This window comes from Phoca vitulina, unplaced genomic scaffold, assembly GCF_004348235.1.
Source record: "Phoca vitulina isolate PV1807 unplaced genomic scaffold, GSC_HSeal_1.0 scaffold98, whole genome shotgun sequence".
In the NCBI taxonomy this organism is placed as follows: Eukaryota; Metazoa; Chordata; class Mammalia; order Carnivora; family Phocidae; genus Phoca; species Phoca vitulina.
Genome location: NW_022589801.1, coordinates 1,904,925 through 1,919,131, shown reverse-complemented (window position 1 = coordinate 1,919,131; position 14,207 = coordinate 1,904,925). Strand labels below are relative to the sequence as shown.

General features: G+C 41.9%; 2 protein-coding genes across 4 annotated transcripts in view; one reads left to right on the top strand and one right to left on the bottom strand.

Moving 5' to 3' along the window:
• Positions 1-1,660, bottom strand: part of UNC50 (unc-50 inner nuclear membrane RNA binding protein) — a 31,764-nt gene extending 30,104 nt beyond the window's left edge. For 2 of the 3 annotated variants that reach the window (XM_032397338.1, XM_032397339.1), the window contains exons 1-2: positions 1,520-1,660; positions 114-397 (exon numbers count right to left, since the gene is read on the bottom strand). In XM_032397338.1, the coding sequence (XP_032253229.1) occupies positions 114-393 (280 nt within the window). In that variant the 5' untranslated portion in view covers positions 394-397; positions 1,520-1,660. The remainder of the gene's footprint in view (positions 1-113; positions 398-1,519) is intronic. The other variant, XM_032397340.1, reaches the window with a different exon arrangement.
• Positions 1,661-1,726: 66 nt separating this feature from the next.
• Positions 1,727-8,516, top strand: LOC116627546 (cytochrome c oxidase assembly factor 5). The gene is made up of 3 exons (XM_032397341.1): positions 1,727-1,944; positions 7,440-7,523; positions 8,241-8,516. Exons 1-3 carry the CDS (start codon positions 1,846-1,848, stop codon positions 8,280-8,282), a joined length of 225 nt encoding a protein of 74 aa, XP_032253232.1. The 5' UTR covers positions 1,727-1,845; the 3' UTR covers positions 8,283-8,516.
• The last annotated feature ends 5,691 nt before the right edge of the window (positions 8,517-14,207 follow it).

The following is a 14,207-nucleotide window of genomic DNA, read 5'->3' as shown; positions in this document are numbered from 1 at the left end:
CTGCTTGTGCTCGCTCATGCTCACTCGCGCTCTCTCACATAAATAAATAAAATCCTTAAAAGAAAGCCACTCAGTTTGTTCTTCAACTCTACTGTAGACAAACTAACACTTACCACAGAGCCAAATACTTAACAGGACCAAGAAAGCAGGGTCATCTCTGGCCCACTGATCCTTTGTCTGCTTTCGATAATGAAAATTTCTATAAACTCTCTGTGGGGAAGTAAATAGGTAGAGCATCTGCCATGCAGCAAACTCAAAGTCCATCTGCCGAAAACGAAAAAGTCTTCTCAGGTATTTGTAGCGTTTTGCTCCAGCTGTGTGTCTTGCTGCATCCCTGGAGTTCAACGCTCCGTTCCCCTGCACTGGAGAATTCACTGAAATACTTGGTAACATCTTCCTAGGTGGAAGAAAAAAATTCTTTTAAAAGGAATCTTAAGAAACCACTGGCTGCCAACAACCTCTTCTGAGATATTTAGGAGGGATGTCATCTTACATTTCTTCCACAATCCTTGATAAGAGTCAGGGGTCAAAAGCTAATGGAGGTGGTTCTGAGGCTTATTTGGGAGCTCAAGAACTGCCCACTGCACTTCAGGCAAGGGCAGCACCACACCCTTCTGAACCTTCCTAACACTTCTATAGGGTCCATAAGTTTCCCAAACTTCACTTCTCTCCTCAGGCAGCCCACCCAGGTAGCTACTGTTAACCAGGAGGGAGGGAGGGAAGTAGAGAGAAAGGGAAAGGGGGAGGGAGAGAAAGAGAAAGAAAAGCACTAGGAGGTAAAGTGACCCCCCTCATGAGCTCAGAGATGGCTATGGAGCCAAAATCCCCTGCTCTTAACCATCAAGTCTTCAAGGGAATCGGTTTTAAAAGCCTATTAGAAACAATGTTACCAATTAGGTAAAATAAATGGCCTATTCACACAGGTCCATCAGTGCAAGACCAACAAGCAACTCTTTCACTGGAATGGGATATAAAAACAAAACTCAAGCCCATAGTGCTTTACTCCCTGAATAGTTCAGCAGAGGGAATGACAGCGTGGGAGTCCGGTGGAATCAATCTGAAGCCCCGTGAGAGCAGGTCACCGTCCAGCCCTCGCGAACAGCCCACTTCCCCGCCCCACACCCTCCACCTCCCAGGCCTCCCGGACGCCAATCAGCGCCTCTCCGAGTCCAGAGGCTCCCGGTCAGCCTGGGGCTGCGGGTAAGGTTGCCATATTTAGCAAATAAAAACACAGGTAGCCCAGTTACATTCGAATCTCCGATACAGGTATAACTTTTCGTATAAGCATGTCCGAAACATTGTGTCGGACATACACTAAAACGTTGTCCGTGGTTTATGTGAAATTCAAGTGAAAAAAAACTGGGCATCTTGATTTATATGGCAACCCTACCGCCCACCGAGCAGCCGGACCCGGCTATGGTCACTCCAGGGCCGTGGGCTGTCGGGCCGTGAGGTACCGGACGAAAAGGCGCCGGGCGAGCCCGAGCCGCGAACGGACGGAGCGGTCCTCAGGTCTCACCTGGAGCCCCGCGGCGGCCTCCAAGGGGTCCTAGCTAGTGCGCCACCTCCGCCCAGCAGCCAAGCCTAGCAGCCGCCAAGCCTAGCAGCCGCCGGGCCCACTTCTCTCCCCACAACGTAGCCGGCGCTGTGGGCGCGACGCGTCACGTGCGCCCACTTCCGCAGCGCGCGCGGCCTTTCGGGCTCCGTAGTTTTCCGGGGGCCAGCCGGAAGTTGTTGCTGCGGGCTTCCGGTTCCTGCCCTCCGCGCGTGTCGCTTGCGCCCCATTAGGGTTGCAGCCGTTGCGCACGGAAGCGGGTCTCGGCCGCTGGGGCGGGAGGCGCAGTCATGCCCCGGTATTACGAGGACAAGCCGGAGGGCGGCGCGTGCGCGGGCGTGAAGGAGGACCTGGGCGCATGTCTGCTGCAGTCGGACTGTGTGCTCCAGGTAGCGCGGCCGGGCGCCCGGGGTGATGAGACGCCGGAACCGGGGAGGCAGGGCCCGGCGGACTTCTCCCGCTCAGCCTACGGTGGCTGTCTGGAGACGTGACTCAGTTTAATGAACTTGGGCAAATGAGCTGTCGGAGTTTCAGCTCCCTCCGGTGTTAAATTGGGGATAACGAAACCTCCCCTTTGGGTTTTTGTAAAGATAAACCATTTCGATTCAAGAAGCCTTTATTAAATGTTGCCTGCTACTCTGCTAGGTTCTGGAGCTATAAAGGAGAATAAGGCCGGTTTCTTGCGTGCTAGAAAATGTGACTAAATTACCAGAGAATTACATAAACCTGGAACATTGTATTGACTAGTAGTTTCTCCTTTCTCCGTTCAGTTGTGGCTGAACATATACTCTATTTACTTTCTCTTGGTTTGAATTTCTTAGTCGGAGTATATACATTCTTGGATAAGTTGTAAACGTAGCAGCTCCATTTTTTTTTTTTTTTCCTACTGTTTTGTCTGTTGCTTGCACTATACTCTCCCCTCACTACAACCACGTCTTCTCAATCTGAGTGCAGAGTGGCAAGCAGTAAGGTCCAAAGTTGACTGGGGACCTGGATTCTAGCTTAGCGCCCAACTGAAACGCCAAGTGCCTTTTCCAATTACAGAAGCCTGATGACGGGGGCAGTTGTGTGCAATTATTTTTTGCATTTGGAGATGTAATTTCAGAAGTTTGCTCTTATTTCAAAGGAAAGACAACCAGCCCAAAATGGACATCCATCGTAATGCTGTATCAGTTTTTCTACTGATTCATGATTTACGTTTGGTTCACTGATTGTAGCAGTCAGCCAGACTGGCCGCCCCGTTTGTCATAAAACTTGAGTTGTTATGAATTTAGGAGGTTCTCTAGTCCCTCTCTCACACAGATGAGGAAACTGAGGTGCCTTGTCTTCACGCCTCCCTGTGCAGGGCTGTTTCCAATCTGCTGCTTCACTGGTGCAAGTATTCAGTCAGCTCTTAGTAATGCCTGGGAAGTGGCAGGCATGATGCCAGGCCTTGGTGATACTAAGATGAGTCGGTGACAGTCACTATCCTACATGAGCTCAGTCTGATGGGAGGGACAGACATGTAAGGGGCTAAATTCCTGCAGTACGGGTTGTGTAAGCATCTAGTAAATATTTGTTTGATGATTAGATTTAGGCACAAAATGCTGTGGGAAGTGGAGAGCAAATTTTTTGCTTAGGAATTTGGAAAGTTCTCACAGAGGAGGTGACATTTGATCTGAGTCTTAAAGGTTGAGTAGTAGGTTATCAAGTAAGAGTGGAGAATGTGGTTGAGGGGAGAAGCTCAAGAACAAGAATAACATGGGCAAGTCAGGGAGACGTGACCAGGAGAAGCTAGTGCCCTTTTGGGCCAGGGGGATAGGGAATGTGACAGAAGGCTTGAGAAGAAGGTTGTCATGTGTAAAGGCCCTTGTGTGTTAGAGCGGGGGCCCTGGATTTATCCTGACATTCAGCATCAGGAAGGCCATGGAGATGAGCAATCAAGAGAATAAAGTACACAGTGGGACTGAGGAAAGAAATTCTAGAAATGGAGGAGGATACTGAGGGCAAGAAGGATACCAAGTTTCTTTTTTGTAATAATTTATTTAGCAAACATTTTAAGTGCCAAGCTCTAATTCGGGACACACAGATGATTGGGATATATTCCCTCCTGCATGGAAATTAGATCTCTGGAAAGCTAGAAAACTAGGCAAGATAATGACCAGGACACACAGCACAGACTTTGCTTTACCCAGTTGAGTGTGTGGCCTTATTGATGTTGGTCATTTAGGAGAACATGATATTTATAAAAAGTACCTTAAATGGGAGTGTTTACAGTTTGTGTTAAATTCACCCTGACTTCAGGTGGAGTATAAAATGGCAGTACTGAGGCAAAACATTGAGTTTTGCAGATCCAGGACAATATCCTATCTTCTCAGATGGTGTCACTGGCAGCCTACCACTCCCCTCCTAGGGACTCTGAAGACCAAGGGACATTCTGCTGAGGTCTGTGCCCTGTATGACCACTTCATTTATGTAAGATTTAGCTCCTTGTAAAAAGAAGTTAATCTGATCTTTTGGCAGATGGATGCTGTAGTCTCTCCTTGCCAATCTTTAAACCACCGGAAAAGCTGCCTGACCTCACTCTACGGAGGAATTCAAAATAGGTGCTGCAGTGGGAAATAGCAAGGAACTGTAGGGCCTTGGAGAAGCTCAGGGTAATGATGATAAGGATGTCTACCCCAGTGGGGCTCGAGAGGAGAAGTAAGGAACAAGCAGATTCAAAAGGCAACTCTTGGATAGACTTCTTAGGATTTTATGACTCCTGGAGGATCAAAAAGATCGAAACTATGCCCAAGAAACCTCAATCACGGGTTATCTCCTTTTTGCCTCCATTAGCAAGCTCCCAGATCTTCTGACTTCATCAGAATTACCTGGAGATGGGGGCAGAGAGCTTAAAAGTATAGATTTCAGTACCTCCCCCCCATAAAAGTATCCCATTTTAATTCTTGGGCACAGCCATGTTTGGGAATCGCTAATCTTGACCTCAGAAGGCAAATAAGCCTGGGAGTGTATTGGTTGGGATATAGGTTCAGGTACATATTACAGAAACCCAAAATAACATTGCCTTAAACAAGATAGAAAATTCTCTTTTGCTGTGTGTGTGCTTATAAGTAGGGCCTGGACAGCTCCTCTGAGCCTTCCGTAGACCCAGACACTGTTGATCTTGTGGTTTTAGGTGCTGTGATGGGAGACAGGATGTTATTTTCACACTCGTGATCCAAGATTGCCTAAGACATCATGGTGTGAAGTGAGGAAGGAAGACAGCCACTTGCCTTTAAGGACCAACCCAGAAGTTTTACATTTCAGTTCCTCACATATTCCATTGGCTGGAACTTAGTCATATGACCACACCTAGTTGCAAGGGTGTCTGAGAAATCTAGCCCAGCCATATGCCCCACTAGAAAGGAAGAGTTAAAGGTTAAGGGACAGCTAGCAGTCTGCCATTTGGCATGGAGGTGAAGGCGGATGAATTAACCTATCGCTCTTAGATTTGGTGTATGTACCTGGATCTTCCCATAGGCAGGTGGCAGTATGGCATGAAAACTTACGAAAAAGATGGCGTCTTAGATACAGTTTGGGGAAGCATCACTTTATAGTTCTAGTCTTTTGTATAGTTTTATTTACTCTCATCTGCCCTCGTATCGTTCATGTGGGCAACACACATCCCATCAGCAACCTCTCATGACAGAGTTTTGGGGAGGAACATAGTGCGAGGAAGCTTGCTACTCTGTTCTGATTCACTTTTGAGATTCACTTTAATGGTAGGTGACCATTAAAATCAAGAACCTAAGCAGACAGACTAGAAAGTGGCAAGATTCCAGAGGATCAGGAATGCCACAGATGTGGTACCCTGGAGTGTTTTTCACAAGTAAAAACGAGAAGTGTGACTGGCACTTGCAAGATAAAGGTTTGGAGGAGTGGGTGCAGTGGTGGGGTTGAGGTGTCAGAATCTGCTTGAAGGGAAATCCCTGATGATGAAAAGCAGGTGAAATTGGGGTTACATTTTTCCTGGTGCATGAACGCACCGGATGTTTCTATTTAAGTAGCAAGTATTCTAGGTTCCTTATTAACATCTGGTGTTCAGTACCACACTAAAAATGTTCTGATTTTAGGGCACCTAATTCTGGCTGGTGAGCTTTTAAAATTAACACTGAACAGGGTCATTTTTATTTTCATACAAAATTGCTTGACCCATTTTACACTGAAACTCACCTTGAGTAGGAAGCATTCATCATTTTCATTTATACTGCCAAGCACTGCATAAGGCTGTTTATAAGCAGTATATGTTTTATTTCTTCAATGAAAATAATGTTAAGGTTTTGATTCTTTTTCCTTCACAAATTGCATATCACAGTTTGATCTCATTAAACCTCAGGTAATTCAGAACACTTAAGTTCAGACTACTTTTTCCAGATGTTGTTTTATATATTTGCATTCCTGGGAACCAGACCCCTTTCGCACCTGTCCCTGTCTCTCCCTCCCCACCCCCCCAGCGCTCCTCTCTGCTTTGTGATGTGCCCACACGCCCAAGCAGCATTTGTACACATACACCTTCTTTGCTACCTGGTTTTAAAAGCCTGGTCTAGGCAGGAAAAAATAACAATAAAAAAAATAAAGCCCTGTCTAGGCAGGAGTATCTAGGATTTATTTTTTTTAACCTCCCTTTAACTGATCTAGGACCATTCTGAGTTTTTTGTTTTTGTTTTTTTAAATAAGTTAGTCCTTGAGGGTTTAGTGAATAGGCAACGTAGCAGGATAGGGCATCCAAAAAGAAATTTTGTTGCAATTCAATTTTAATCTTGCCTTTCTGAATTGTGAAGTATATTATTTGTAGATGCTTCCATGTTTCAACATACTGCTGTTGTGTTACGTTATATATACAGCAGTGTATTTCTTCAAAATATTTTAAGATCATGAAGAGGTAGTATTAAAATTTTTATTCCATATTTACCTTGAAAAAAATAACTAAATTTTAGCTCTTACCTAGTTTTGCAGTTGTTACTTTGTCAAGTCTAATTTTTAAGTTATAGTTTAAAAAGTGTTATTATTTAAGAATCAGAAATAAGCATTTCTCCTGTGAGTGTTCTTGTAGCAGCGTCCTACCTTAATGGCAGAAAGGGAACGGCTTAGTCCACTTTTCTTCTTAACCTCCTTTTGAACTTTCACTGCTTAAAGAGGAGTTCATTCCACATCAGGCCCAGGCAGATCTTCTCTCACAAATATATGTAAGTTCTGTTCACATCTCCCTTTCCTCTTCCAGTTCCACTCGGTTGTGCTTCTCAGACTACAGAACTTGACTTTTGGGGGGTGTTGGGGTGGGAAAATGCAGAGATGCGTTGGAGGTAAAATGGCTTGCATTAAAAGGATATAACTGGAGGCTTTTTAAAGCCACTTGATAGGACCTTCCAGAACAAACCGTCCCGTTTCCCACTAGAGCAGGCCTGATTTCTCATATGCACGTGCATGCGTACACATATACCCATACTCTCTCTCCTTCTCTCACACACACACTACTTTCTTCTGTCTTCAGGAATTCTGAAGTATAAAAAAATTTAAAACCACTGAAGAAATCCCATTACTACTTTCACTCTTTCTCTTTCTTACCCATAAGGAGCTAAAAATACTGGTTTCAAGATTTTTATATAAACATTTTAAAGAAAATTATCCCATGGACACTAGTGTTTTCAAGAACTCAAGTGCTCCAGAATTACTTGATACATCTTTTTATTCTATCCTGTTCTCCCTAAACATCAATAGTCAAAATGAATTACAAAATATTTTCTCATATAATTTACTTTTTAAATTTTTTTTTTTTTCCAAAAAGCACTGCTTTCAAAAGGAGAGTGATTTTGTGCTTTGTGAGGAAATCTGCCAGGTATTTACACTGTTTTCTGTGTCCTAGGAAGGAAAATCCCCTCGACAGTGTCTGAAGGAAGGAAACTGCAAAGCTCTGAAATACTCATTTTTTGAATGTAAAAGATCAATGGTAAGAGGTTAAAGCTTTTGAAAAGCTTATGTTAAAAATTAGCTAACTAAATATGGAATGACCTAATAATTACAGATAGGTTGCAGTGAGATCATTCAGAAAAAAAGGTTTTAGATAATATTATTTACCTATTACTTATACTTTGACACTGGAAAGAGCCTTCTAGGGAACTTCTGAGCAGATTAATAGATTCTTACAGCCTTTGTCCAAGACTCATTCACTGTTAGTCCTCCAAGATGCAAACTTGCCTTATTTACTGACTTTAAAACCCTCCACCTACCCCACCACCCTTAAAAGAGGCTGCACCATGAGGTTTAAGTCAAAGAACATGCAGTCATCTATGAGTAGGTAAAGATTATTAGTCCCCAGATAGCTCAGTGTTATTTAATATTTAAAGATTTCAAATACATTTGAATACTAACCCAAACAAAACTTAATTAAAAAGTTAAGTTTGCTAGAACAACACATATTGAGTGTAGTTCAGAGAAAAAAATAAATGTAACTTGGATTCTACTTGAGAAGAAAATCCTTGCTGGGACCTTAAATGGAACTTTTCTTTTTAATGCCATTATTATTATTTTTTTTCTTGATAGCACTGACGTTTGCCTTTTTGACTGTACTGGAAACTGGTTTACTTCTGTCATGTAGTGAGACTCTTACCAAAGCTGTGTTTAATTATGTTGTACAAAATTGATTTAATTGTATATTTATTTTCAGTTGGATGCCAGATCCAGATTCCGAGGAAGAAAAGGATATTGAAGCTAGTATGCTGAAACCAAAGTGAAAACAATAAGGCTTCTCTGGTCACTTACAACAGAGAAGCCCAAATAGGAGACAGACTTTTTGCTACATCTGGTGGGATGGACCAGTTTTCCCCTCCATGAACACTGCAGAAAATGGATGAGTTCTGTTTTTGGACATGTATAAACTAAATGATTCTCTTGCTCTAAGTTACTTTTGGAAGAAAAATTTAATTGAACAGCTATGAGCTGGAAGCATCATACTGTGTTTTGAGAATTGTTAGAAAGCTCAAAAAGTGAAAAGATTGTTATTTTCCAACTTGACTCTGCAACCAAATGACACAGTTTGTACATCCTTTGTGAATATTATGAAGGCCACTGATGGGACTGAAAATTGATAACATGCAGTCAGGGGAGAAAACGTCTATTGGGAAAGTTTAGGATAAAGCTTTCTTTTAGTCAATCTGTCCTATTTAGTTCTAAAATAAATTGTGTTTGAGTCCTTGGAGAAGAAATGCTTCATTTGCACTAATTCACTAGGGTAACAACCTCAAAGCTTTAATATTAACATCATATAATAGGCACAGCTGGATGCAAATGTCTGATTTTGTTGCCGGGGCTCCTGGCCTCCATCTTGTGACTGTTTTTCTCTGCTTCCGGCTTCATTTTTGGGCTAGTCCTGTCTCTACATAATGGGAAAGAGGCCAGGCAGCCAAAAGTACACATCCTTAAGATCTGTGATCCAAAAAGAAGAGAGCTAACCTCCTTTTCTACGGTCCACTAATCAAATCCTACAAAAGAACTGTTATCTTCCCTGGACCACCTGCCCTTTAATTAGACCAGTCCCTGTGGGAAAAGGGAAGAGGCCCCATGATGTTGGCCAGGCTTGGGTCTTATGCACTGTAATGGGTAAACCCCAACAGAATCACACTGGATGTCTGATGGGCCTTATCCCAAAAGGAAAGGATTCAGAGCAAACTGAAACAATAGATGTTCATAGACAAAGCAGGAGTGAAAACCAGGAAATGCTTGAAAAAGTTTAGAATCACAGTACTTTTATTCTGATCACTTAATACAGTCGAGAATCAAATATGAATCCAAGTTTCATCTCTCTTCAGTACTGAAAAATAATGAAGAAGCTATGCTTCTTCATACAGCCATGGTTCTTTGGAGTTTAAGCGGTCAAGGTGTTCTGTAGCTCACCTGCTTTTTTAAAGGCTCACCTGAAGTGAGAATTGCACACCGGTCCTTGTGGCAGAGTGTCACTGGGGTCTCTTGTGTGGTGTGTGTGTGTACAGCTTCTCACTGGGAAAGGGAAAATGATGGGTGGTTTTTGTTTTTCCCCCAGTAACTCCTGTATACTTATTTAAGTGCTCCAACTTTTACTAAAAGAACTTTGATAAGAAACTCAAATTATTTTATAGAACCCTCAGTTTTTAGTAATAGCTTTATTGAGAGCTTCGTTTGGAGAAATTCACAATCCATAAGATTCACACTTAAAGCATACAATTCAGTTTTGCTTCTTTTAGTATAGTCACAAGTTTGTGCAACCATCACCACTATCTAATTCCAGAACATTCTCAAGGGAAGCCCCATACCCATTAGCAGTTACTCCCCCAATCCTCCTTCCCCCCCAGTTCCCAGCAACCATTAATACACTTTCTGTGTCTATAGATTTGCACATTAAGAACATGTCATAAAAATGGAATTATATGTGGCCTTTTGTGAATGGCTTCTTTCACTTACCGTGTTTTCAAGGTTCATCCATATGTAGCATCTCTCCATTCCTTTTTATTGCTGAATACTAATTCCATAGTATAGATAAACCACATTTTATGTACCCATTCTTCGAATTGTTTGCACTTTTGGGCTATTAAGAGTGATGCTATGAACATTTGTGAACAAGTTTTGCATGGGTATGTTTCATTTCTCCAAGGTACATACCTAACAATGGTATAACAACTCCAGTTTAACATTTTGATGAACTGCCAAACTTTTCCACAGCGACTACACCATTTTACGTTCCCACCAGCAACACGAGGATTTCGATTTGTCCACATCAGCAACAGTTGTTTTTCATCTATTTGATTATAAACATTCTACTAGGTGTGACCTGGTATCTGATTGGGATTTTGACTGGCACTTCCCTAATGGCTACTGATGTTGAGCACGTTTTCATGTGCTTACTGGCCTTCTGTATATCTTTGGAGAAATGTCTATGAAAGTCCTTTGTCCATTTTTCAATTGCGTTGTCTTTTTATTATTGTGTTATAAGAAGTCTTTATGTACTGTGTATACAAGTTCCTTAGAGACAAATGATTGGCAGATATTTTCTCCCAAAGGTGATCTGTCTTCCCTCTCCTGATGCTGTCTTTTGAAGCACAATTATTTTGATGAATTCCAGTTTATCTCTTTTTCCTTTTGGTGCATCTAAGAAAACCACTGCCTAATCCAAACTTACAGAAATTTATTCCTGTTTTCGTCTAAAAACTTTATAGTTTTAACTTTCATCTAGGTCTGTGATCCACTTTGAAACTTCTGATACCTTTATTAGTAACTATATATTTTAATTTTTATTTGTGGTAAAATACACATAATGTAAAACATACAATCTTAAGCATTTTTAAGTATATAGTTCAGTAGTGTTAAGTACATTCACCTTGTTAATGCAGCCAATCTCCGGAGCTCATTCATCTTGCAAAACTGAAACTATACACCCATTAAACAACTCCCCATTACCCGGTACACCCAACCCCTGGCAACTGCCATTGTACTGATGTTGAGCATCATTTCATGTGTTTGTTGGTCTTTTGTAAACCTTCTTTGGAGAAATGTCTATTCAAGTTTTTTGCCCCTTTTAAAATAGGCCGTCTGCTCTTCTGTTGTGGGGTTCTAGGAGTTCTGTGTATATTCTAGATATTGGACCCTTAGTGGAGAGGATCTGCAGGTATTTTCTCTCATTTCACTCTATTGATTGTGTTCTCCATGTTGATGCAGTTTTAGATTTTGATGTAGGCCAGTGTATCTGTTTTTACTTTTGTTGCCTGTCATTTTGGTGTCATATCCAACAAATCATAGCCCAATCCAATGAAGTTCTTCCCCTAAATTTTCTTCTAGGAATTGTACAGTTTTAGTTCTTACATTTAGATCCTTGATCAAGTTTGAGTTGATTCTGTATATGGGGTAAGGTAAGCGTCCAGTTTCATTCTTTTGCATGGGGATATCCAGTTTTCACAACACCATTTGTTGAAAAGACTGCCCTTTGCTCATTGAATGGTTTTGGCATCCTTATCGAAAATCATGTGACCACATATGCTAGGGTCTTCTTTTCCATTGGTCTATATATGTCTGTTTTTATGTCAGTGCCACACTGTTTTGATTACTGTAGCTTTGTAGTAAGTTTGGAAATCAGGAAGTGTGCAACCTCCAATTTTGTTATTTTTTTATGGTTTTGGCTATTCCGGGTCCCTTGAGATTCCAGATGAATTTTACGATAGATTTCCCTATCTCTGCAAAAGACACCATTGGAATTTTGATAGGGAATACACTGAATCTGTACATTACTTTGGATAGTATTGGCATCTTAACAATACAGTCTTTCAGTCCATTCACATGGATGTCTTCCCATTTATTGGTGTCTTCTTTCTGCAACATTTTGTAGTTTTCAGTAAGACTTTTGCCTCCTTGATTGGATTAATTCCAAGTATCTTAATCTTTTTTATACTGTTGTAAATGGAGTTGTATTCTTAATTCTCTTTTCAGATTGTTTATTGAATAATGATGGGTTAACATTTAATTTTTATTGTTAAATATGACATACAGAAAAGTGCAGAGGGTATATAATGTTAACAAATAACTATAGAGTGAATCATCATGTATCTACCATCCAGATCAACAGGACCTTGTGTGAACCCGCTGTGAATCCTCAGAGACCCTGCTGCTCACCCCCAAAAGAAAACCACTGTCCTGGTGTTTGCCTCACTCCGCTGCTCTTGTTTGCTCTCTCCTTTGAGCCTGTTAGATCTGGCTCCTTGTCATTATTTAGAATGATGTATTATATAGAGAGACAAAAGCCACATGATCTAGCAGTGAGATAGGAAAAATTTCAGTTGAACACCCCCCCACCCAAACAGTTGCCTTTTCATTCAGTAAACATTGTTGAGTGACAGGCATTACATTTGCCATTGTGAACACAAAATAACATGCTGGACAAAGTAAAAAGTCACATGACGGGCAGGAGATACGCAATGTAATAGTTACATTCACAATGGAACCAGGAAAAAAACTTTTTTTTAAGGGACCAACTCAATTCTGTGGAGAGAAATCACCATAGAGGAGGGCAGGCCTGAGATGGGCCTTGAAGGAGCAATGAGAAGGCTGAGAGGTGCTGGTCCAGATCAGGGAGACAGGAAGTGGACCAGGGCTGTGAGTGTGGAGGTGGAATTATGGGATAGGTTGAAGGGGTAATGAAGAGATGCAGATCTTAGTAGCTCATGGGATGTGGAGCGGAACGGAGAAGATGACCACTGGGTGGAAGGTGGTGTCATCAGCGGATAGGTCAGCCAGCTTGGAGAGAAAGCATGACTTTGTTGTCTCTATGCTCTGAGACCCCAAAGTAGACACTCAAGTAGAATGACTGGGAGGTGGCCAGATGTGCAGATAGATATGGGCCCACACAGAGTCTCGGGTGGACCTAGAAACTTGGGAGTCATTAGCAAATAAGTGGCAATTTATTCCATAGGGATGATTTAAGACTTCTCAGGAAGAGCATTTGAAATGAGACAGAGGAAAGTTACGGACAGAACCCTGGGGAACACCACAATGTTAGTGGTGGGTGGAGGACAACAAGCAAATCAGGGAGAGGAGGGATGGTCGGGGGGCAGGACAACCAGGAGACAGACTGAGGCCACGGAAGCCAAGGGAGGGGTGAGCGGCAAGGGCGAAGATGTAGTGAAGTGCTGTCTTTCTAAATTCATCTCTGTGATACGGACATCGTCTTCCTAGGTGTGGAATCACAAGCAAGTTTCCTATCTTTAACTTGTCCCAGCCTTTTTTGTCATTAAATGATACAACAGAGAGTGAAAATACCACAGAGGTCTGTATTTGAATTCAGACCTGCATGGACTGGCCGAAAAGGCCCACCAGGAGCCTGGTGCAGGAAGGATCATCACAAAGATAGCACTGAGGCATAAAAGGGGTCCATGGCGGAATGTGAAATGTGGATATTCTGATCCTATGCTCTCAGGAATCTGTCATAGCTTGGGGAGTGACAGCTGTAATAAAAATAAGACGAAGCTATTTCCCACTTGCCAGATCTTAGCAATGGGGCGGGGGCTTTCTACCCAGGGCGGCACAGGCTAGTGCGGTCCCTCATTGAGTGCACAGCACCACATCCATTTCACGGACAAGGGACGGGGTGCCCTGTCACCTTCAGTGGTGAGCCAGGACTTGATTTCAGAACAAGCACCAAAAAGAAAAAGACAAGCATATTTAATTACATAAAAACTTTAAAACTTCTCTCTACTCTCTACTATAAACAAAACCAAAGACAACTGATGAGTAGGTTTTTAAAAACTGCAACTTATGACAGATGAGTTAACATACTATATATTAGAAACCGTTCATGTGAAAAGACCAACACTCCAATGAAGTCACAAAAGTAGATATATCAGTAAAAGTATAAAAGATGTTCAATTTACACAGTCATCAAAGAAACGGAAATTGAGAATAAAAGGAAAAAGGCACCTGCTAATAGGTGGTAGCTTAATTTTCTGGGAGCACATTGGTAATACTAAAAATTCTAAAATGTTTAAAATTTTAAATTATCTTTTAATTGTAAATGTCTGCTGCCAGGAATTCATCTGAGGGCAATCACTGGGCACATGTGCAGAGAAAAAGGTGCAAAGGTACAAGATGCAGTCCTGGTTATAATGTACAATCAAAC

Excerpts from the sequence above, each read along its gene's own strand:
- LOC116627546 (XM_032397341.1), top strand. The coding sequence starts at position 1,846 with ATGCCCCGGTATTACGAGGACAAGCCGGAGGGCGGCGCGTGCGCGGGC. Across the intron at positions 1,945-7,439 it reads AGTCGGACTGTGTGCTCCAG|GAAGGAAAATCCCCTCGACA; the intron begins GTAGCGCGGCCG and ends TCTGTGTCCTAG. Across the intron at positions 7,524-8,240 it reads TTGAATGTAAAAGATCAATG|TTGGATGCCAGATCCAGATT; the intron begins GTAAGAGGTTAA and ends ATTTATTTTCAG.